At 47.1% G+C, this 24733-nt stretch overlaps 1 protein-coding gene across 1 annotated transcript; it reads right to left on the reverse strand.

The window, feature by feature from the left end:
• Window positions 1–10254: 10254 nt before the first annotated feature.
• Window positions 10255–18209, reverse strand: LOC141129460 (beta-1,4-galactosyltransferase galt-1-like). The gene is made up of 2 exons (XM_073617502.1): window positions 18073–18209; window positions 10255–11640 (listed from the first exon to the last, which is right to left on the reverse strand). The coding sequence occupies exon 2, from the start codon at window positions 11614–11616 to the stop codon at window positions 10363–10365; it is 1254 nt and encodes a 417-aa protein (XP_073473603.1). The 5' UTR covers window positions 11617–11640; window positions 18073–18209; the 3' UTR covers window positions 10255–10362.
• Window positions 18210–24733: the final 6524 nt, after the last annotated feature.

Genomic DNA, 24733 nt, shown 5'->3' on the forward strand with positions numbered 1-24733 from the left:
CCCTGTGCCCTGACCTGGTGACTCCCCTGTGCCCTGACCTGGTGACTCCCCTGTGCCCTGATCTGGTGACTCCCCTGTGCCCTGATCTGGTGACTCCCCTGTGCCCTGATCTGGTGACTCCCCTGTGCCCTGATCTGGTGACTCCCCTGTGCCCTGATCTGGTGACTCCCCTGTGCCCTGACCTGGTGACTCCCTTGTGCTCTGACCTGGTGACTCCCCTGTGCCCTGATCTGGTGACTCCCCTGTGCCCTGACCTGGTGACTCCACTGTGCCCTGATCTGGTGACTCCACTGTGCCCTGACCTGGTGACTCCACTGTGCCCTGACCTGGTGACTCCACTGTGCCCTGACCTGGTGACTCCCCTGTGCCCTGATCTGGTGACTCCCCTGTGCCCTGATCTGGTGACTCCCCTGTGCCCTGATCTGGTGACTCCCCTGTGCCCTGACCTGGTGACTCCCCTGTGCCCTGACCTGGTGACTCCCCTGTCCCCTGATCTGGTTACTCCCCTGTGCCTTGACCTGGTGACTCCACTGCGCCCTGATCTGGTGACTCCCCTGTGCCTTGACCTGGTGACTCCACTGTGCCCTGATCTGGTGACTCCCCTGTGCCCTGACCTGGTGACCCCACTGTGCCCTGACCTGGTGACTCCACTGTGCCCTGATCTGGTTACTCCCCTGTGCCCTGACCTGGTGACTCCCCTGTGCCCTGACCTGGTGACCCCACTGTGCCCTGACCTGGTGACTCCACTGTGCCCTGATCTGGTTACTCCCCTGTGCCCTGATCTGGTGACTCCCCTGTGCCTTGACCTGGTGACTCCCCTGTGCCCTGATCTGGTGACTCCCCTGTGCCCTGACCTGGTGACTCCCTTGTGCCCTGACCTGGTGACTCCCCTGTGCCCTGATCTGGTGACTCCCCTGTGCCCTGACCTGGTGACTCCACTGTGCCCTGATCTGGTGACTCCCCTGTGCCCTGACCTGGTGACTCCCCTGTGCCCTGACCTGGTGACTCCCCTGTGCCCTGATCTGGTGACTCCCCTGTGCCCTGATCTGGTGACTCCCCTGTGCCCTGACCTTGTGACACATCTGTGCCCTGTTCTGGTGACTCCCTTGTGCCCTGACCTGGTGACTCCCCTGTGCCCTGACCTTGTGACACATCGGTGCCCTGATCTGGTGACTCCTCTGTGCCCTGTTCTGGTGACTCCCCTGTGCCCTGATCTGGTGACTCCCCTGTGCCCTGACCTGGTGAATCCCCTGTGCCCTGACCTGGTGACTCCACTGTGCCCTGATCTGGTGACTCCCCTGTGCCCTGATCTGGTGACTCCCCTGTGCCCTGACCTGGTGACTCCCCTGTGCCCTGATCTGGTGACTCCCCTGTGCCCTGACCTGGTGACTCCCTTGTGCCCTGACCTGGTGATTCCCCTGTGCCCTGATCTGGTGACTCCCCTGTGCCCTGACCTGGTGACTCCACTGTACCCTGATCTGGTGACTCCACTGTGCCCTGACCTGGTGACTCCACTGTGCCCTGACCTGGTGACTCCACTGTGCCCTGACCTGGTGACTCCACTGTGCCCTGACCTGGTGACTCCCCTGTGCCCTGACCTGGTGACTCCACTGTACCCTGATCTGGTGACTCCACTGTGCCCTGACCTGGTGACTCCACTGTGCCCTGACCTGGTGACTCCACTGTGCCCTGATCTGGGGACTCCACTGTGCCCTGACCTGGTGACTCCCCTGTGCCCTGATCTGGTGACTCCCCTGTGCCCTGATCTGGTGACTCCCCTGTGCGCTGACCTGGTGACTCCCCTGTGCCCTGATCTGGTGACTCCCCTGTGCCTTGACCTGGTGACTCCCCTGTGCCCTGATCTGGTGACTCCCCTGTGCCCTGATCTGGTGACTCCCCTGTGCGCTGACCTGGTGACTCCCCTGTGCCCTGATCTGGTGACTCCCCTGTGCCTTGACCTGGTGACTCCACTGCGCCCTGATCTGGTGACTCCCCTGTGCCCTGACCTGGTGACTCCCCTGTGCCCTGATCTGGTGACTCCCCTGTGCCCTGATCTGGTGACTCCCATGTTTAATTTCAGTTGAAGATGTGTGCATATCCCAAGTTCGACCCGGAATTGAGCATCTGTGCAGAAAAGAAGCCGGGCCAAGTCTCACTTTAAGGAAGTAAGTTTTTATATTTATACAACTCGGCTTGTCCCTTGACTACTCTCTGAACTCTGCCTGCACTGACCTCGGCTTGTCCCCTGACTACTCTCTGAACTCCGCCTGCACTGACCTCGGCTTGTCCCCTGACTACTCTCTGAACTCTGCCTGCACTGACCTCGGCTTGTCCCCTGACTACTCTCTGAACTCTGCCTGCACTGACCTCGGCTTGTCTCCTGAATACTTTCTGAACTCTGCCTGCACTGACCTCGGCTTGTCCCCTGACTACTCTCTGAACTCTGCCTGCACTGACCTCGGCTTGTCCCCTGACTACTCTCTGAACTCCGCCTGCACTGACCTCGGCTTGTCCCCTGACTACTCTCTGAACTCCGCCTGCACTGACCTCGGCTTGTCCCCTGACTACTCTCTGAACTCCGCCTGCACTGACCTCGGCTTGTCCCCTGACTACTTTCTGAACTCTGCCTGCACTGACCTCGGCTTGTCCCCTGATTACTCTCTGAACTCTGCCTGCACTGACCTCGGCTTGTCCCCTGATTACTCTCTGAACTCCGCCTGCACTGACCTCGGCTTGTCTCCTGACTACTTTCTGAACTCTGCCTGCACTGACCTCGGCTTGTCCCCTGACTACTCTCTGAACTCTGCCTGCACTGACCTCGGCTTGGCCCCTGACCTCCGCTTCTGTCTGCTCCATTGCAGTGGCGGCTGGTGTTTCTTTGTTTGGGGGGGTGGCAAACAACCACCCCCCCGCGGCACCTCAAACCCCCCCTGCTATCTGCCGGTCCACTTACCCCATCAGCTGCAGGGAGCAGTGGGCACATCAGGGATCACTGGCACACAGCGGCGGGGATCTGCGGGCACATTGGGCAGGGGATCAGGTTGCGGCAGGCATCTGGCAGCATCACCTGTGTCCTCTTCTCTTCTGAGATCCCGGCGGCTTCCGCTGTGCATCTCCTCCCCTCCTTCTAGGCATCCAATAGGATCACCTGTCCTTTCAGCCAATCGGTGACGGGTATCAGACTCGCTTCCCGATTGGCTGGGGGGAGGATCAGTGTTGCAACAGCGAATTTTCAAAACACCCCCCCATCGAATTAATGCGCCTACTAAAAGGGGCTGAGCGCATGTATAGGGAGGGCGGTGGTGGTGTTAGGGGGGGCGGTGCCCCTGTGACCACAATGCATGGGCCGCCACTGCTCCATTGGCTCCTGCTTCACTGAGCGGTACCAGACCCGGCTTGTTCCCTGACCATGCTCCTGCCTGTGCCCTGTACCCGATCCATCCTGCCTGTGTATGACCCAGCCTGCCTGACCCTGCTTTCACCAGTACCCCCCTACCACCCTGCTGTTCTGACTGGCCTACAGTCGGCTACCAGCAACCATCTCGGCTGCCCTCTGTCCCCAGCACCAGCTTGCCTCAGTCTGCTACCTACCAGCTTGGCTGCTACTGGAGCTTCCTGACAACTTCACCTGCCCAGCGTGGACACTTACCCTGCTGCTAGCAAGACTTACAGGCACTCGTGCCACTCTCTACTTCTAAACCTCCTATCTACACTACCAGGGGCCCCAAGCCAGAGGTCCTCCTCACCATATCAGGCTCTGCTACCAGGTACGTGATATCTGCTTTAAAGTTATTATTTCCAATCACGTCCTGAAGGTTTAACTGCTTTGTCTTATAAAAAAGTGAAAACATTAACCTGACTTTCATGTGACCTCTCAATGCCTCTCGTAAAATGATTCCAGAAAATTTACACTTGTAAAGCAATTCTCTGTGTTCTCTTCCTCAATATCGTAGGCTTTCTCGTTGGAGGTTCATACATAAAAGTCACTCATATTATAAAGCCTTGGGGTCACCAAAAGTGATGACAGGATGTAATGATGGCAATAAAGTCCAAAACTGAATGTGCAGATACGGTGAACATAAATGTTGCAATGGTGATAAATTCCAAAACATATACTCGTAAAAAATTTCTGAATATAATCCAACATGTGCTGACAGACACTTGTGCGGAACCACCACCCGAGATGACTGGAGGCTTACCAGAAAGTTGGGACCCACCTAGCATACGCTATGTGGGTCAAACAGGCTTAGGTTGCTCACTGGCAATGGAGATAGGATACCAAGGGCTGGTGAATGGTGAAGTTGTAACGTTGCTATCCCAAAGAAGTCTTCTCCATATAGAACCTCGGACACCAACGGACATTACCCACATGTAATGAAGAAGGGGCTAATAGTGTGATTCTGTAAACCATGTAAAATGTATTAAAAGGAAAAACACTTACATCTTAGAATAAAAAGCGCTTGCAAATAAAAATGGCGGCAGTGGAGTCCTCCCGACGCGTTTCGTCATACAAGACTTCGTCTGGGGTACTTACCCACTGCAGCCAGACTCCTTTATATAGGGACAAGGACCCCTCTGATGAAAATCCAGCTCCCAGGCTTGTTTGCATTGGCACTTCCGGGGTCATCCAAAATGGCGGACCCGAGTGCCTTCCAAGCCTCTCTTTCATGTGATTCAATTCTCACAGGTCTAATAGTGTCATGTGTTTCCAAATGGAGACATGATGCCGAATCACGGCATCCAGAACCTCCCACTCTCACATGTTACCACCCCCTATGGCCTCTTAATAGGTGTATGAAGGGGGGGCGTGACTCCGCGTCATAGTATCAGTGACATCCCCCATAGTGTGTATCACGATGGAGACCGCGCTCGCGCATGCGCGCGGCGTAGTCCAGCGCGGTGACGTCATCAATAGGTGTATGGAGGGGGAGGCCGTGACTCCGCGTCACAGCATCAGTGACATCCCCCATAGTGTGTATCACGATGGAAACCGTGCTCGAGCATGCGCTCGGCGTAGTCCAGCGTGGTGACGTCATCAAAATACAACGCATGCGTACATCTCCTCCGGTCTCCATTCAATCACACCAGGAAGTGACCCGCAGAGAGGGGAGATGGGCCGGAAATGATGTTGTAATCCCCGGAAGGGCATATAAAGTGTACGCAATGAGTGTACATTAATAGGTAACCTAAACACGACTAGGATTTCGTTCAAAAATGATAGACGAGTCCATGAAAAGCGGAAAAATATATGAAGAAGATGGATTCTCAGCAGGAGAAAGAAGAGGTGGATAATTAATTATTCCATCTCAATTTGTCATTATAGACAAATATGTCCCACCGTGGAGGGGGGGGCTAAAATCCTACCTTAAAGACACCGGTTCCACCATTAGACTCCTAGAAGAGGTCAACATACAGGAAGGATTCATTATGGCCACTGCTGACGTGGCATCTTTGTACACGTGTATAGCCCATGAGAAAGGAATAGATGCAGTTAAACATTTTCTTCGTCGTGAACAGTCCCTTGCAACTTTTCAATATGATTATATAATTGAACTGTTGGACTTCGCAACCAGACACAATTACTTCTGGTTTAACCAAAGCTACTACCTCCAACAACGGGGAGTGGCAATGGGTGCCAAGTTCGCACCTAGTCTCGCGAACTTGTTTATGGCCAAGTGGGAGGAGGATGTCGTTTATGCCCATGGGACCACTTCGTTGGTTCTGTGGGCTAGGTACATAGACGACATCCTCCTCCTGTGGAATGGTTCTTTTGAGACACTCGAACAATTTTTCAAGTGTCTGAATTCCAATGACAGGGGTATCTCCCTTTCCTATGAGGCCAGCATGACCAAGATACATTTCCTGGACTTAGAGATAGAAATAGTAGACAGAAAATTTAGGTTTAACACCTACTTTAAGCCCACCGACCGTAATGGTTTTATTCCTACCACTAGTTGCCATCATAGATCCTGGTTAAGTGCTGTTCCTCGCAGTCAATTTCTCAGGCTCCGTAGGAACTGCACGGACACGGAATTATTTATCACACAAGCAGGTGTCCTCAAACAAAAATTTATAGACAAAGGGTATGACAGTGCCAACCTAGATTTCGAGATCCAGAGAGCTATGAATATGGATAGGAAAACTTTACTTGAGATAAAACCAAAAAAAGAACCGGATGAAAAGTTTAAATGGGCCATGGTAACATCTTTCTCAACCCAGCACAAACAAATTAAAAAACATCGTAAAAAAACACTGGGATGTCTTGAGACACGATAACATTCTAGGCGGGTCATTGCCAGAAGAGGCCAGGATTATATTCAGGGGAGCACCATCTCTACAGGGTCAGATAGCCCCCAATGTTATAAATCCACCATCCCGGCCTTCTTTTTTCCATAATATGACAGGCTTTTACCCGTGTAGAAAATGTGTGGTATGTCGGCACAATAACCTGGAAGGACGTAAAGTCACAGAATTCACATCCACAGTCACGGGAAAAAGATATACAGTGAAATCTTTTTGCACGTGTAGCACCAAATACATAGTATATCTTATCACATGCCCCTGTCGTAGACAATATATAGGTCGTACCACCAGAACATTTACAACAAGGGTAGGGGAACATATTGCTCTAATCAAAGGCAGGGACTCTAAGCATACAGTACCCAGACATTACAAGCAATATCATAATAGTAACCCCACTGGATCACAATTTGTCATTATAGACAAATATGTCCCGCCGTGGAGGGGGGGGGCTAAAATCAGAGGGGTCTCTCGCCTTGAAATGTTCTGGGCGTATGAGCTACACACCTTTTCTCCTCAAGGCATGAACGTGGAAGTAGATGTTAATGCCTTTATTAATGAGTCTTGACAGATTTATCATGAGATAGGAAATACTAACTTCCTTTTTTAGTTACATGTATGTGCTTCTCCATCTGTTGCACATTATTTTATTATGATCATATTTATTTTATTTTGGACACCTGGGTAGTTACTATTAATGTATTGTCGTTTCTGAAGTAATATAACATGAGTTATATGGGGACATGGAGTGAGTTATGAGATGGAATAATTAATTATCCACCTCTTCTTTCTCTTGCTGAGAATCCATCTTCTTCATATATTTTTCCGCTTTTCATGGACTCGTCTATCATTTTTGAACGAAATCCTAGTCGTGTTTAGGTTACCTATTAATGTACACTCATTGCGTACACTTTATATGCCCTTCCGGGGATTACAACATCATTTCCGGCCCATCTCCCCTCTCTGCGGGTCACTTCCTGGTGTGATTGAATGGAGACCGGAGGAGATGTACGCATGCGTCGTATTTTGATGATGTCACCACGCTGGACTACGCCGCGCGCATGCGCGAGCGCGGTTTCCATCGTGATACACACTATGGGGGATGTCACTGATGCTGTGACGCGGAGTCACGGCCTCCCCCTCCATACACCTATTGATGACGTCACCGCGCTGGACTATGCCGCGCGCATGCGCGAGCGCGGTCTCCATCGTGATACACACTATGGGGGATGTCACTGATGCTATGACGCGGAGTCACGCCCCCCCTTCATACACCTATTAAGAGGCCATAGGGGGTGGTAACATGTGAGAGTGGGAGGTTCTGGATGCCGTGATTCGGCATCACGTCACCATTTGGAAACACATGACACTATTAGACCTGTGAGAATTGAATCACATGAAAGAGAGGCTTGGAAGGCCCTCGGGTCCGCCATTTTGGATGACCCCGGAAGTGCCAATGCAAACAAGCCTGGGAGCTGGATTCTCATCAGAGGGGTCCTTGTCCCTATATAAAGGAGTCTGGCTGCAGTGGGTAAGTACCCCAGACGAAGTCTTGTATGACGAAACGCGTCGGGAGGACTCCACTGCCGCCATTTTTATTTGCAAGCGCTTTTTATTCTAAGATGTAAGTGTTTTTCCTTTTAATACATTTTACATGGTTTACGGAATCACACTATTAGCCCCTTCTTCATTACATGTGGGTAATGTCCGTTGGTGTCCGAGGTTCTATATGGAGAAGACTTCTTTGGGATAGCAACGTTACAACTTCACCATTCACCAGCCCTTGGTATCCTATCTCCATTGCCAGTGAGCAACCTAAGCCTGTTTGACCCACGTAGCGTGTGCTAGGTGGGTCCCAACTTTCTGGTAAGCCTCCAGTCATCTCGGGTGGTGGTTTCGCACAAGTGTCTGTCAGCACATGTTGGATTATATTCAGAAATTTTTACGAGTATATGTGTTGGAATTTATCACCATTGCAACATTTTTTTTTTTCATATTGCCATCATTACATCCTGTCATCACTTTTGGTGACCCCAAGGCTTTATAATATGAGTGACTTTTATGTATGAACGTTCACAAAACATACAAAACACTATTTTTCACAATTTATTTTGCTATTTTATGTGGTATAGCAATATTTTCTTTCTCAATTTTTAGCGCTACACCTGGTTGTATACGATTTATTGCAAATTTTCTATTTGTTGTGTTAGCTGCTTACGTTTATGACTTCTTTGGAGTAAGCGCATGGTTTATAAGTTTTTTTCTCATTGGAGGAGCAGTGGATCCAACAGAATGGGCAAAGGGCTGTTTTCTTGCTGTGCTAAAGACGTACACTATATTACCAAAAGTATTGGGACACCTGCCTTTACACGCACATGAATTTTAATGACATCCCAGTCTTAGTCCGTAGGGTTCAATATTGAGTTGGCTCAGCCCTTTCCAGCTATAACAGCTTCAACTCTTCTGGGAAGGCCGTCCACAAGGTTTAGGAGGGTGTCTATGGGAATGTTTGACCATTCTTCCAGAAGAGCATTTGTGAGGTCAGGCACTGATGTTGGATGAGAAGGCCTGGCTCGCAGTCTCCACCCAAAGGTGTTTTATCAGGTTGAGGTCAGTCAAGTTCCTCCATCCCAAACTCGCTCATCCATGTCTTTATGGACCTTGCTTTGTGCACTGGTGGGCAGTCATGTTGGAACAGGAAGGGGCCGTCCCCAAACTCCTCCCACAAAGTTGGGAGCATGAAATTGTCCAAAATGTCTTGGTATGCTGACGCCTTAAGATGATGGGGTTCCCTACTCCTGCACAGACAGCCAATAAGCATTTTCCACCACCACTGATCACACCCCCCTCACCACAACCGCTGCCACTGATCCCACCCCCCTCACCACCACTACCCACAGATTCCACCCCCCTCACCATCACCACCACTGATCCCACCCCTGCTGCTGCCACTGATCCAGTGGTGGAACTACCAGGATCGCAAAGGTTGCACTTGCCACCAGGCCCTGGCATTCCACCACTGTGGGAGGGCCTGGGGGAGCAGGAATGGCGGATGATCTGTGCTGTAAAAACCAAGCACTTTTCTCCTGTCTTCTCCTGTCTGCATGTCCGTGACAGGAGAAGAATGCTATGGCTGTGCTGTAGTGTGGGCACTGTGGTGGATGTAAGGGGGCACTGTGGAGGATGTAAGGGGGCACTCTGGAGACACTGATGTGGGGGGGCACGGATGTGGGGGGCACTGATGTAGGAGTGCGGTAAAAAATGTGCTTCATAAAAAAAAGTCATTTGGGGTTGGCAACATGTCACGGGAGCAAAGGGCCCTGGAATCAGTGGAAAGGGCCCCAGGCTCAGAATGGAGGGGGGAGGGGCTTCATGTTTTTTGCACCGGGGCCCTGAAGGTTCTAGTTTTGCCTCTGGTAGGAAGGTCCCATCCGCACCTGAGCCCAGGCCCAAGGGCACCCCCCCACCCCAAGACTGGGGAGCTCCCTCATAGGCCACAACAGCACAACACGCCATCTGCAGCTTCCTCCCTGAACAGCTCCTCCCCAGCTGGGCTGACCCTGAGTATTTGAGCAGGCCTGCCCCCTGCCAATCCAAGTTGGGGATTGGTCAGGGCCCTCAGAATACTCCAGGCAGCTCCACCTTACCTCTCCTACCACATCTTTCTAGAAGGTTCCAGTACATTTTAGAAATAGGGGGGAGATCTCAGTGATGCTGATTGTGAGTCATCCAGATCTTCCTGGATTTCTGCCCATCCCAGGAAAAACACAGACAGGCTTGGCTGTCAGCCAAGCCTGCATAAATTTACCTGTACTAGAAAAAAAAAACCTATTTACACTTCTAGCACTAGAGGGTGCTACATGTATATAAGGCAACGGTGTGTGTCTTGTCAGATAGTGGAGGAGGAAGCAGTGCCATTTAGAACAAGGAAGCTCACCCTTTAGAACAAGGCTCTTTTGATCAATATCTCTTAATAAGGGAGTCATTGATAAATGTTGAGTTAGGAGTCATGTACACACAGAATTCCAGTCTTCACTCTACATTACAGGATATACAGGGGGGCTATTGCTGAGGGAAAAGTCTCTGGATCACCTTATCTACATTGGGCACTAAGGACAGATTGTATCTCATCAACCTATCATCTGGAACGAGGTCCTTTACGGTGTATTTGTCCCTCGTTTTACAGTGGAAGAGAATGGCCGTATCTTCTCCTATATTCTTTGAATTTTTTTTGCGTGTCGCAGCTAAGTGGATGGAGGTTTGAAATACGTCTTGGGGATTCACAATCATTTTGGGGGCATTGAAGTTTTTCCCCTTGTTAGGGAGTCGGAGATGGTAAGTAAGAATATTGACCCCGGGAACATGAGACCACATGTCAAATCCAGAGATGTTGACCGGAATGGGGAAGAGATGACTCTCAAAGAGGAAGACGCTTGTATCTGGATGTTTGTTCTGGAGATTCTCCATCATTGATGACCAGTCCCAGTCCTTGATTGGGAGAATCATTTCATCAATGTCATTGAGGAGAACAAACTTACTTTTGTACATGTTCCTGTATAGACAATCATTTAGGGATGCAGTTTGTCCAAAATATCCAATCTCAGCATTGAGTCCTTTGTAATAATGCCATTCTGTCGATGTCCGAAGATGGCGGTCTATTGGCCATGGCACCATATCTAGAATTCCTTCATCAATGTAATGACGTAACACCTTATCTACATCCTGGGAGCAGTTGGTGTTATAGATGGTGACTTTGGAGGCCCCCAGAATCTTGTACATCTCAATACTCTGGACCATCTGGAGGACATTGTTGTAGTTTCCAAACAAAGTAGAGATACAGACGGTGAAATTGGAGGAGATTGGCTGTGGTGAACGGTTCATGACTTCAAACAGAAGATCCTGACCTGTATTTATGGAGACAGTTGAAGAGAAAGACATATAAGTGTAATCACACCCAGAAGGTTCTGCACATAGAAGATCTGCTGTTCCATATGGGAACCCAAATCTGTCACCATGAAGATTTATTTCTGCCCTCACAAAGACATTCTGATTGGAGGAGCAATGGAAGATACAGTAGAGTTCTTTCACAGATACATGGATGATGGCGATGACCCGGACTGATTGGCCAAGTCTAGGCTCATAATACGGAGAGATGATAAATGTTCGACGATCCAGAGCTGTGATGGTGTCTATGGCAATGGGTTTCTGAAGTCTCATCTTCTGATGTCTGATCTGTATATGGTAGGAGAAAGAAATGACAGCAACCCACACAAATATGGACAGTGTGCAGAACATGAATCTTAAATATCTCCACATTCTGGTCCCATCAGGTGATCACAGCTGCGAGAAGATAAAAAAAAGAGAGAGTAAGAGCATACAATGAGTTCAGTGAGATATGAAATCTGTAACTGTAATGTAGGAGTAACACTCTGTACCAAAGAAGCTTACACTCTAATGTCCTACTATAGTCACACACTATTATTATTATTCTACATATACTGTATAGAATGAGGATCACTGAGCCAGTCACACCAGTCTCTGTACCAGAGGAGCTTACACTCTAATGTCCCCTCCCCCACAGTCACACACTATTATTATTATACATTTATATAGCTCTGACATATACCGCTGTGCTGTACAGCAAACATGAACCAAGATCAGGAGTCAAGGCAGTAGGGATGAGGTCCATATTCAGGTAGGACAAGAGTTTGAGGTCAACCCACTAAACTAATATGAAATGTCAGCCCCCTTCCTTTTCTGAATGGACAGAGTCAGTGATCGGTACCGATCGATCCTGTGTCCTTTCATAACTAAAGCACCCGAAACTGTGTTTCCTCATCTTCAGTTTGTGAAAGAACGGGAAGCCTCTGTACAGAGCTGATCCTGCCCATTCATTCTGTGCAGCTGAGGCTGAAGAGTCTCAAAACCCCAGATATTTCATAAAAAGCCCCCCAACGGGGCTCCTAAAAAAAATGTAAGAAAAAAAAATAAATTAAATTGTAAAAATAAAATAATAAAATAAAATAGTAAAGAAAAATAAAAAAGTAAGAAAAATAAAAAAACTACTGATATCAGTGGTGGAACTACCAGAGCCCAAAAAGGTCTCATTTGTGTCCAGGCCCTGGTTTTCCGCCACCTTGCTTAGATGAAAGGGCCCCAGCTGGGTGTCGCGGGGGGGGGCCCGTTATGGTTTCTTGTACCGGGGCCCTGAAGGTTCTAGTTATGCCTCTGACCTAAACCCGGAATGTTCTGTAGGTAGTTTGGAGAATTTGGGGGAGGGAACAGTTTTATCTATAAAGCTCAAATATTTTTTTCCTTAATACATTCCCTGCACTAAGGTAAAATACGGTTTGCCACTTGCTGTGCCCCCTCCCCCTCCCTAACACTGACCTGAGTCCTACATTGATCCAGCACTGTGTTTGGCTGCTATTGGCTCCTGCTGCTATCAGTCAAAGAGTGTAAGGAGGGTGCAGGGGGAGCCACACTGTATATGCCAATAGATGCACACAGTACAACTCGGGATCGAGCCCGCATGTGTGCCCCTATGGGAAACGGCTTGCTATAAAGGCACATGAAGAGGAGGAGAGCCCAGGATTAAACAATACCAAATAAAATCTGTTATCAAAATCGTAATCTTGCAAAGAAGATCTGAACAAATGAATGGGGGAGGGGCAACTACATGGCAAATGAGGTTCAATGTAGAAAAATGTAAAATAATGCATTTGGGTGGTAAAAATCTGAAGTCAATCTATAGACTGGGGGGAGAACCTCTGGGGGGATCTAGGATGGAAAAGGACCTGGGGGTCCTAGTAGATGATAGGCTCAGCAATGACATGCAATGCCAAGCTGCTGCTAATAAAGCAAACAGAATATTGGCATTAAAAGGGGGATCAACTCCAGAGATAAAACGATAATTCTCCCGCTCTACAAGACTCTGGTCCGGCCGCACCTGGAGTATGCTGTCCAGTTCTGGGCACCAGTCCTCAGGAAGGATGTACTGGAAATGGAGCGAGTACAAAGAAGGGTAACAAAGCTAATAAAGGGTCTGGAGGATCTTAGTTATGAGGAAAGGTTGTGAGCTCTGAACTTATTCTCTCTGGAGAAGAGACGCTTGAGAGGGGATATGATTTCATTATATAAATACCGGACTGGTGACCCCACAATATATAAATACCGGACTGGTGACCCCACAATATAGAAATACCGGACTGGTGACCCCACAATATACAAATACCGGACTGGTGACCCCACAATATACAAATACCGGACTGGTGACCCCACAATATATAAATACCGGACTGGTGACCCCACAATATACAAATACCGGACTGGTGACCCCACAATATATAAATACCGGACTGGTGACCCCACAATATATAAATACCGGACTGGTGACCCCACAATATACAAATACCGGACTGGTGACCCCACAATATATAAATACCGGACTGGTGACCCCACAATATATAAATACCAGACTGGTGACCCCACAATATATAAATACCGGACTGGTGACCCCACAATATATAAATACCGGACTGGTGACCCCACAATATACAAATACCAGACTGGTGACCCCACAATATATAAATACCAGACTGGTGACCCCACAATATACAAATACCGGACTGGTGACCCCACAATATATAAATACCGGACTGGTGACCCCACAATATACAAATACCGGACTGGTGACCCCACAATATATAAATACCGGACTGGTGACCCCACAATATACAAATACCGGACTGGTGACCCCACAATATATAAATACCGGACTGGTGACCCCACAATATATAAATACCGGACTGGTGACCCCACAATATATAAATACCGGACTGGTGACCCCACAATATACAAATACCGGACTGGTGACCCCACAATGTATAAATACCGGACTGGTGACCCCACAATATATAAATACCAGACTGGTGACCCCACAATATACAAATACCAGACTGGTGACCCCACAATATATAAATACCAGACTGGTGACCCCACAATATACAAATACCATACTGGTGACCCCACAATATACAAATACCGGACTGGTGACCCCACAATATATAAATACCGGACTGGTGACCCCACAATATATAAATACCGGACTGGTGACCCCACAATATACAAATACCGGACTGGTGACCCCACAATATATAAATACTGGACTGGTGAACCCACAATATATAAATACCGGACTAGTGACCCCACAATATATAAATACCGGACTGGTGACCCCACAATATATAAATACCGGACTGGTGAACCCACAATATATAAATACCGGACTGGTGACCCCACAATAGGGATAAAACTTTTTCGCAGAAGAGAGTTTAATAAGACTCGTGGCCACTCATTACAATTAGAAGAAAAGAGGTTTAACCTTAAACTACGTAGAGGGTTCTTTACTGTAAGAGCGGCAAGGATGTGGAATTCCCTTCCACAGGCGGTGGTCTCAGCGGGGAGCATTGATAGCTTCAAGAAACTATTAGATAATCACCTGAATGACCTCAATATACAGGGATATATAATGTAATACTGACACATAATCACACACATAGGTTGGACTTGATGGACTTGTGTCTTTTTTCAACCTCACCTACTATGTAATAAAATAATTGCTCTCCTGAATGCATGTCGTATAATTACACAATGTTGATGGAATAGTAACCGAGCTGAGTAATACCTTCCATTTCCCATCCGTTTTCCATCCATTTCCCATCCATTTCCCATACATTTCCCATACATTTCCCATACATTTTCTATCCATTTCCCATACATTTTCCATCCATTTCCCATACATTTCCCATCCATTTTCCATACATTTCCCATACATTTCCCATACATTTCCCATCCATTTCCCATACATTTCCCATACATTTCCCATACATTTTCTATCCATTTTCCATACATTTCCCATACATTTCCTATCCATTTTCCATACATTTCCCACACATTTCCTATCCATTTTCCATACATTTCCCATCCATTTCCCATCCATTTCCCATACATTTCCCATACATTTCCCATACATTTTCTATCCATTTCCCATACATTTTCCATCCATTTCCCATACATTTCCCATCCATTTTCCATACATTTCCCATACATTTCCCATACATTTCCCATCCATTTCCCATACATTTCCCATACATTTCCCATACATTTTCTATCCATTTTCCATACATTTCCCATACATTTCCCATACATTTTCCATCCATTTCCCATACATTTCCCATCCATTTTCCATACATTTCCCATACATTTTCCATCCATTTCCCATACATTTCTCATACATTTTCCATCCATTTCCCATACATTTCCCATACATTTCCCATACATTTCCCATACATTTTCCATCCATTTCCCATACATTTCCTATCCATTTTCCATACATTTCCCATACATTTTCCATCCATTTCCCATACATTTCCCATACATTTTCCATCCATTTCCTATACATTTCCCATACATTTCCCATACATTTCCCATACATTTTCCATCCATTTCCCATACATTTCCTATCCATTTTCCATACATTTCCCATACATTTTCCATCCATTTCCCATACATTTCCCATACATTTTCCATACATTTCCCACACATTTCCTATCCATTTCCCATACATTTTCTATCCTTTTACTATACATTTCCTATCCATTTGCCATCCATTTCCTATCAATGTTGGGGGTTATTATTGCATCCACTGACACCAATGTTGGGGGTTATTACTACACTCACTGAGACTAATGTTGGTGGTTATTAATCCATCCATAGACACCAGTGTTGGGGGTTATTGTACTCCAACTTCTTTAGTGTGCATTGCTCTCCTAAATGCATGGATCATGTATAATTACACTGTGAAGATAAAATGGTAAATGAGCCGACCAATACCATAAATTGACTTCACAAAACAAGAAGAACCTGTACTGTGCAGAGATCCATATATGCAGGGTCCAACACCAACCAGTCACATTACAGGCAGTCCTTGCGTCTCGTCCTCTCCTATCGATGTGGGGTCCGGATACCATTCTTCTCAGCACTTACAGCTGTAGGAATAGACCTGGATAGCACCATTCTCCTGATCCCTGCTGGAACCGTTGAGAATCTGGTAATATTGTGCCACCACCTCCAGACACCGGTGAAATCTCTCTAATGAGAAATCTTGGGTACTTCCTGTATCTGGGAGGGTTATATAGGAGAGGACTTCCTGTCTTTCTGTCATAACCCCCTGAGTAAGGAATAATAAGGAATTATTTACTGTTTCACAGTATCCTTCCCACCAACCACCCATCCCTCCAAGCACCAAAGATTACTTGTAGGAATCTTCACCACTTTAACCCTTCTCTTCTCTATTCTGCTACTGACCACCTATATGACATGATCTCTCCCCTGTCCTGTCCTGACCTGGCCACCAAGATGCATTTTCCCCTCTAACCACATGCAGAATCAGACCCTGACCGTTACAACCCTGGCAAACTGACAACACTCGAAATCTCAAGAGACATTGACGTGCTCTTGAGTGACTGTGGAGTAAAACCAAATGCCTGCAAGACTTCACCCTATATAAATCTGCCCTCCTAAAATACAATTCCTGCCTCCATGCTGCCAAACAAGCCTACTTTGTCTCTTATTAATACCTTGTCATCCAATCCCCGTTGGCTCTTCTCTACCTTTAACTCTCTGCTTCGTCCCCCACCCCCCTCTACCCACTTACTCTCTGCCCAAGAGATTGCCAATCACTTCAAAGACAAGATTGATGCAGAATGTGAGGACACCTCCACTGTGCGTACATCTTCCCACCCAACATACCTTGCCTATCAGCACAGTCAACACTCTCCTCTTTTGAACTGGCTACTACTGAAGAGGTTACAATTCCTTTCATTGACACCAAAAATGGGGAACAATTTCTTCCGCTGACACCACCAATGGGTCACAACTCCTTCCACTGACACCAACGATGGGGCACAATTCCTTCATTTGATGCCAACGATGGGGGACAATTCCTTCCATTACCACCAACGGTGGGGCAAAATTCCTTCCATTGACACCAACGGTGGGGCAAAATTCCTTCCATTGACACCAAGGATGGGGCACAATTCCTTCATTTGATGCCAACGATGGGGGACATTTCCTTCCATTGACACCAATGGTGGGGCAAAATTCCTTCCATTGACACCAAGGATTTGGCACAATTCCTTCCATTGACACCAACGATGGGGCAAAATTCCTTCCATTGACACCAACGATGGGTCACAACTCCTTCCATTGACATCAACAATGGGGCACAATTCCTTCCATTGACACCAACAATGGGGCACAATTCCTTCTATTGACACCAACAATGGGTCACAACTCCTTCCATTGACACCAATGATGGGGTACAATTACTTCCATTGATGCCAATGATAGGGCATGATTCCTTCCAATGACACCAAGCTATTTTCTACTCCCAATGGCCCTTGTCCAGCCCTCTCTTATGCCTGAGGGACACAAAATTGGCCCTTTATTTGGAAAGTTTAGAAACCCCTGCAATTCGTGTTGTCTAGAAACTTCTTATACAAAAAAAAGTTGATTGCAACATTGGTCATACAGATGATACATACTTCTAGTGGACCTAAATTGACCCACCATTGTGGATGATTTCATAAACATCATTCATAAACTTCAGAATAGCTTAGCTTGCAGGCTTTCTCTTCTATTGTCCACCCTCCTTGATGTCTCCTGCATAAAACGTATTCTATGATTCCATATAGGTGAACAAGCACTGACCTGTCTGCGTTCCTGGTGGGGCGGTGGGCTGTGGTTGGACCCCAGGGGGTTCTCTCTCTGGAATCTGCAGGTGTCCTCAGTGCTGCGCGGTGGCGAATGTGTTTGCCTTTACTAGTATTTCGTTTTTTAAGATCTCATACAAAATGACCTTTGTCCATATAGACAGTGTATATATACTACTGACATCAACTCTCTGTAGTAAATTTCAAAACTCGGGATGTTGACCTGTGCAATTTTAGAAATATAAAAATCCAGGAAATAACTCCGACATGATAAGAAAGTTTATTTTTGTCTTTCATTACATTTTTATGGAAAACTTTTAAAGGATACAATGCAATCAGACATACAAATAGAAGCTGGATACTTCTAAACTAGGAAAAAGGTCTTGAGAGCTACCAGAGATATTGACTTGAAATAACCTTAATATAAATCTGTGCAGTATATTCAGCCGCTGGCGCTAATCACACTCCCGTATGTTTGTGCTAAATAATATAATTCCAATCAATGTGCCCCGCAAGAGCCCCAAATTTGAGGGATAAACGAGTTCATAATGTAATAGAGCCACCAAAACCCTAAATCATTGAGGTTTTGGGACATTAAGGGCTTCCACAGCTGTGCGAGAGATCCAAAAAAAAAAAGGAAAAAAGTAAACTTTTACCAACCCCAATACAAATCACATTTATACTAATAGAGATTTTATATCCTGCGATACTATAGGGGTAGTATATGCAATCAAATGTCCGTGTGATTTCATTTATATAGGTAGAAGAAAAAAGGGCCCTCAAAGTTAGGATGGAGGAACTTGTGAGAAACATTAGAAATGGGTTTGACAAACATTATCTATCAATTCATTTTAGAGATAAACATAATAAAAAAACCTGGTAGGGCTACAATTCTGGGGGATAGAGGCTCCAAAGCATCATTGGAGAGGTTCTAATTTTATGAGGGAAATCAGCAAAAGAGGGTCGTGGTGGATACACCAAATGGGGGACTTTGGTGTCGGGGGGTTGAACAAAGAATTTGACCTACAATGTTTCCTTAGTAATCGTTAATAGAACATGCTGTACATTAGTATTTACAATGATGGAGGGGGGGGGGGGTGTTTTACATCTCCTGTGTATTGGTCTATTATTTGTTGGTTAAGATGGAGGTATCCATTAGGATTGGTATATAGAGGGGGTAGCCATGGATCCATGGTTGTTCATACCATGGGTGATGACTCAGAAAAGTAGAACATTTACAAAAACAAAAAATGTTTTGCTAACTAGCTGGAAGAAAGGAGGTTCAGGTCCACATCCCCAGTACAATATGTAAAAACGGGGTTCCTCAAAAAGTAGGACTTTAGATGATCATGAACACTCAGAAAAGTAAAGAATGTATAAAAGAAAATACAAATTTATTACAATCAGTAAATGACATGATACAAAAAATAAGTAAAACTGAAACACATGATGTGAGAAAGCAATCAAAAAACAGACAGCTGGAAGAGGCCCAAATCGGCTGTCAGGGAGACAGGGGAAATCCAACGCGTTTCAACAGATGAGGTAAGGGTCTTCTTCAGGGACAAATGGGCTAAGGACTTCCAGATGAATACAAACAATCTACAATATTAAGATAAATATAAACATAATTACACACGAAATTCAAAATATTCCATAATTCATAAGCTAATCATCTTTACAGTCATTTACAAAGAAAAAGCACAAAACTTAGATGTAGGTGTCAATACTGACCTCATGTGTTGTGTGTTTCAAACAAAGGAGATCATAACTCAGAAAGTAAGAGGAAACCACGACGCCAAAGCAGAGTCATAAAGCCAAAGCAAGATGGAGGTAAACCATGTCCACGTGAACCCCCCCTGTCCAAAATATACCTCCAACAAGGGGGGCCGGAGCAGTCTCGAGGGGCAAACCAACATGGATCTGGGTATACATGTGAAAGAAAGGAGTAATAAATAAATTAAAAAATCATAATGCAAAACATGGACTAATACATAAAAACAAATGGAGTCGTCCAAGTATATGCAGGTAAACATACCTATTGCTTTGAGCTTTGGGGGTTAAATCTTGCAGTGCAAAAGTTCTTTCAAAGACCCCAACCACCTAACACTGGCCACTAATATTGAGACAGGGTTCAGCCGCAGATGATACCGTAAAACCATTCCATGTTTGAAGGTAGATACACCCAATGTACAGGAACTGGCTAAACAATCAGCAGCCAAACCTAAAAAGATAACAAATCAGAAATAGTATACATTTATATTACACCAGGAGAATCTTCCCAGCATTTTTTTGCACAGGGAAAATGACCCCATCATTGCAAAAAGTACTACGCTCTTTTGACAGGTGTCAGCAGATCCCAGCACTGGGTCTTACCTACTGGATGTCATAGGGGCATTGATTCCCTGTGTCTCCAGAATGAAGCAGAGATCATAATGGGATGAAAGGTTTTTATAGTAACCATTAGGGATGAGCCGAACACCCCCCGGTTCGGTTCGCACCAGAACCTGCGAACGGACCGAAAGTTCGCACGAACGTTAGAACCCCATTGATGTCTATGGGACTCGAACGTTCGAAATCAAAAGTGCTCATTTTAAAGGCTAATTTGCATGGTATTGTCCTAAAAAGTGTTTGGGGACCCGGGTCCTACCCCAGGGGACATGTATCAATGCAAAAAAAACTTTTAAAAACGGCCGTTTTTTCGGGAGCAGTGATTTTAATGATGCTTAAAGTAAAAAAAAAAAAAGTGAAATATTCCTTTAAATATCATACCTGGGGGGTGTCTATAGTATGCCTGTAAAGTGACGCGTGTTTCCCGTGTTTAGAACAGTCCCTGCACCAAATGTCATTTTTAAAGGAAAAAATCTCATTTAAAACTGCTTGCGGGTTTAATGTAATGTCGGGTCCTGGCAATATGGATGAAAATCAGTGAGACAAACGGCATGGGTACCCCCCAGTCCATTACCAGTCCCTTTGGGTCTTGTATGGATATTAAGGGGAACCTCGCACCCAAATTAAAATAAGGAAAGGTGTGGGGCCACCAGGCCCTATATACTCTGAACAGCAGTATACAGGCGGTGCAAACAAGACAGGGACTGTAGGTTTGTTGTTAAGTAGAATCTGTTTGTAATTTTGAACGGGTACATTTTTAACGTGTTTAGCTCCAGCCAAAAAATCTTTTTTAAGCTTTTTGGAAAACATAGGGAAGGGTTATCACCCCTGTGACATTTGTTTTGCTGTCTTTCCTCCTCTTCAGAAGATTTCACCTCACTTTTTGTCCCAATGGATTGGAAAGCATCAGTGGAAAGGAGAAATGTTTTTCCCATATTAACTCTTACAGGAGAGAATTTCCCTTCCTAGGGGTAGATTTATTCTCACTTCCTGTTGTCTCCTTCCGTTTGCAAGTAGGAGTCGTTTGTAAGTTAGTTGTTTGAAAGTAGGGTCCTGCCCTATATACTCAGCAGAAATTTGGGCCTTAGGTGTTGCTGTGGCCACAACACTGTAAGCCCTCACAGGGCTCTGCTGTGAAATATTAGATCAAGAATTGTAATTACATGCCCCTGTTGAACAGGGGCTGAAAAATTAGGCCTTAGGCACTGGTGCTGGTGCCACAACACTGCAACCCCTCACAGACACTCTAGTTGGAATGCAGGAACGAGCCCTGCTGCAAAGTATTGCATCAAAAATTGTAATTACACGCCCCTGTTCAACAAGGGATGAAAAATTGGGCCTTAGGCACTGGTGCTGGTGCCACAACACTGCAACCCCTCACAGACACTCTAGTTGGAATGCAGGAACGAGCCCTGCTGCAAAGTATTACATCAAAAATCGTAATTACACGCCCCTGTTAAACAGGGGCTGAAAAATTGTGCCTTAGGCACTGGTGGTGGCGCCCAGAACCAAAAATGCTCTTACAAGCTATCAGCGTGATGATTGAGGAGGAAGAGGATAATTACTCAGGAATAGTCACTCAGCATCAGCATAGGCAGTCTTTGAAGGGATCTGAGATTTCAAAAAAAATTATTCAGTTACATCAGCATCAGGTGCTTGGTAGCTGGTGGTGATCCAAGACTCATTCATTTTTATGAAGGTCAGTCGATCGACCGAGTCAATGGACAGACGCACCCTGTGATCGGTTACCACGCCTCCAGCAGCACTGAATGTGCGTTCCGAAAGAACGCTGGATGCAGGACAGGCCAGTAGCTCAATTGCATACTGTGCAAGCTCTGGCCAGTGATCCATCCTCAAGACCCAGTAACCCAGAGGATTTTCGGTGGGAAAGGTGTCCAAGTCTGATCTTGCCCCTAGGTATTCCTGCACCATGTAAAACAGACGCTGGCGATGGTTGCTGGAACCAATCATACCTTGGGGCTGCGGACCAAAAAATTGTCTGAACGCATCGGTCAGACGGCCACCTTCTCCACCGCTCCTTCTTTGACTGACCGAAGCCTCAGCAACACGTTGTCCAGAAACAGGAGTTTGTAACCTCCCAGTCTCTGGGAACGCGTTGCACAGACCTTTCTGCAAGGCCTCCCGAAGATGTTTCATCCTCTGCTCCCTCTGCGATGGCAAGATAAGGTCCGCAACCTTACCCTTGTAACGTGGATCAAGGAGGGTTGCCAGCCAGTATTGGTCCTTCTCCTTGATACCACGAATACGAGGATCCTTACGCAGGCTTTGCAGGATCAGGGAGGCCATGCAGCGTAGGTTTGCTGAGGCATTCGGTCCGGAGTCCTCTGGGTCACTAAGGACGACATGGTCCGCAGCCACCTCCTCCCAGCCACGTACAAGTCCATGTGTTTCTTGGGACTGATCCCTTAAAGACTGCTGCTGATGCTGAGTGCCAGGCTCCACCTCCATACTGACACAATCTTCCTCCTCCTCCTCGTCCTCTTCCTGTGTGATCGGCGGGCACGCAGGAACACTGTCTGGATAAAGGGGGCCTTGAGAGCTAAGGAAGTCCTCCTCTTCCTGCCTCTGTTCTGCCTCAAGTGCCCTGTCCATTATTCCACGCAGCGTGTGCTCCAACAGGTGGACAAGGGGGACAGTGTCACTGATGCATGCACTGTCACTGCTCACCATCCTCGTGGCCTCCTCAAATGGTGACAGGACAGTGCATGCATCCCTGATCATGGCCCACTGGCGTGGGGAAAAAAAAACAAGCTCCCCTGACCCTGTCCTGGTGCCATAGTCGCACAGGTACTCATTGATGGCCCTCTGCTGCGTGTGCAGCCGCTGCAGCATGGCCAACGTTGCTTTCCACCTGGTGGGCATGTCACAGATTAGGCGGTTCTTGGGCAGGTTAAACTCCTTTTGGAGGTCCGTCAGCCGAGCACTGGCATTATATGACCGGCGGAAATGCACACAGACTTTCCTGGCCTGCCTCAGGACATCCTGTAAGCCCGGGTACCTGCCCAAGAACCGCTGCACCACCAAGTTAAGGACGTGAGCCAAACAGGGCACATGGGTCATTTGTCCCTGTCGGAGGGCAGAGAGGAGGTTGGTGCCATTGTCGCAGACCACCATTCCTGCCTTAAGTTGGCGTGGCGTCAACCACCTCTGAACCTGCCCCTGCAGAGCTGACAGAACCTCTGCCCCAGTGTGGCTCCTGTCCCCCAAGCACACCAGCTCAAGCACCGCATGGCATCTTTTGGCCTGCGTACTTGCGTAGCCCCTTGAACGACTACGGAGCACCGCTGGTTCCGAGGAAGAGGCCATGGAGGAAGAAGAAGAGGAGGGGGTGGAGGAGAGAGGTGTGTCACAATCATTAGCATTTTGGAGGCGTGGTGGTGGAACAACCTCCAACACTACTGCACCTTGTCCTGCATCCTTCCCAGCTGCCAGCAGAGTCACCCAATGCGCCGTGAAACTTAGGTAACGTCCCTGTCCATGCCTGCTGGACCATGAGTCAGCGGTAATATGCACCTTACCGCTGACCGCCCTGTCCAGCGAGGCATGGACATTGCCTTCCACATGCTGGTAGAGAGCCGGAATCGCCTTCCGTGAGAAAAAGTGGCGTTTGGGTACCTGCCACTGAGGAACTGCACATTCCACAAACTCACGGAAGGGGGCAGAGTCTACCAACTGAAAAGGCAGCAGTTGAAGTGCTAGCAATTTTGCCAAGCTAGCATTCAACCGCTGGGCATGTGGATGGCTGGGAGCAAACTTCTTTCGGCGGTGCAGCAGCTGGGGCAGGGAAATTTGCCTGGTACAATCTGACGTCGGTGTACCAAAATCAGATTGCCCACAAGTACGTGGCTGTGACACACCTAATTCTACACCTTCATTCCTCTCAGTGCAGGTCTCAGAGAGGACTGAAGGTCTAGTGGGGTTGGAAATCTCAGCTGATGAGGAGCAAGCAGAGGTCCTCTTTGTTCTTTGGTGTGGGTCTTTTAGATACGCTTGCCAACGAACTGCATGGCAGGTCAACATATGTCTGGTCAAGCATGTGGTACCCAAGCGGGAGATGTTTTGGCCACGCGAGATACGCTTGAGACATATGTTGCAAATAGCAGCGGTGCGATCTGATGCACTTGTCTCAAAAAAGGCCCACACCAAAGAACTTTTTGAATAACGCGCAGAGACTGCAGCGCCCTGCACATGTGGAGCTTTGGTGTGTGATGCAGTCAATGTGCTGCCCTTAGGCTGGCCCCTGGAGGGCA

This window comes from Aquarana catesbeiana, linkage group LG01 (genome assembly GCF_042186555.1).
Source record: "Aquarana catesbeiana isolate 2022-GZ linkage group LG01, ASM4218655v1, whole genome shotgun sequence".
NCBI lineage: Eukaryota > Metazoa > Chordata > Amphibia > Anura > Ranidae > Aquarana > Aquarana catesbeiana.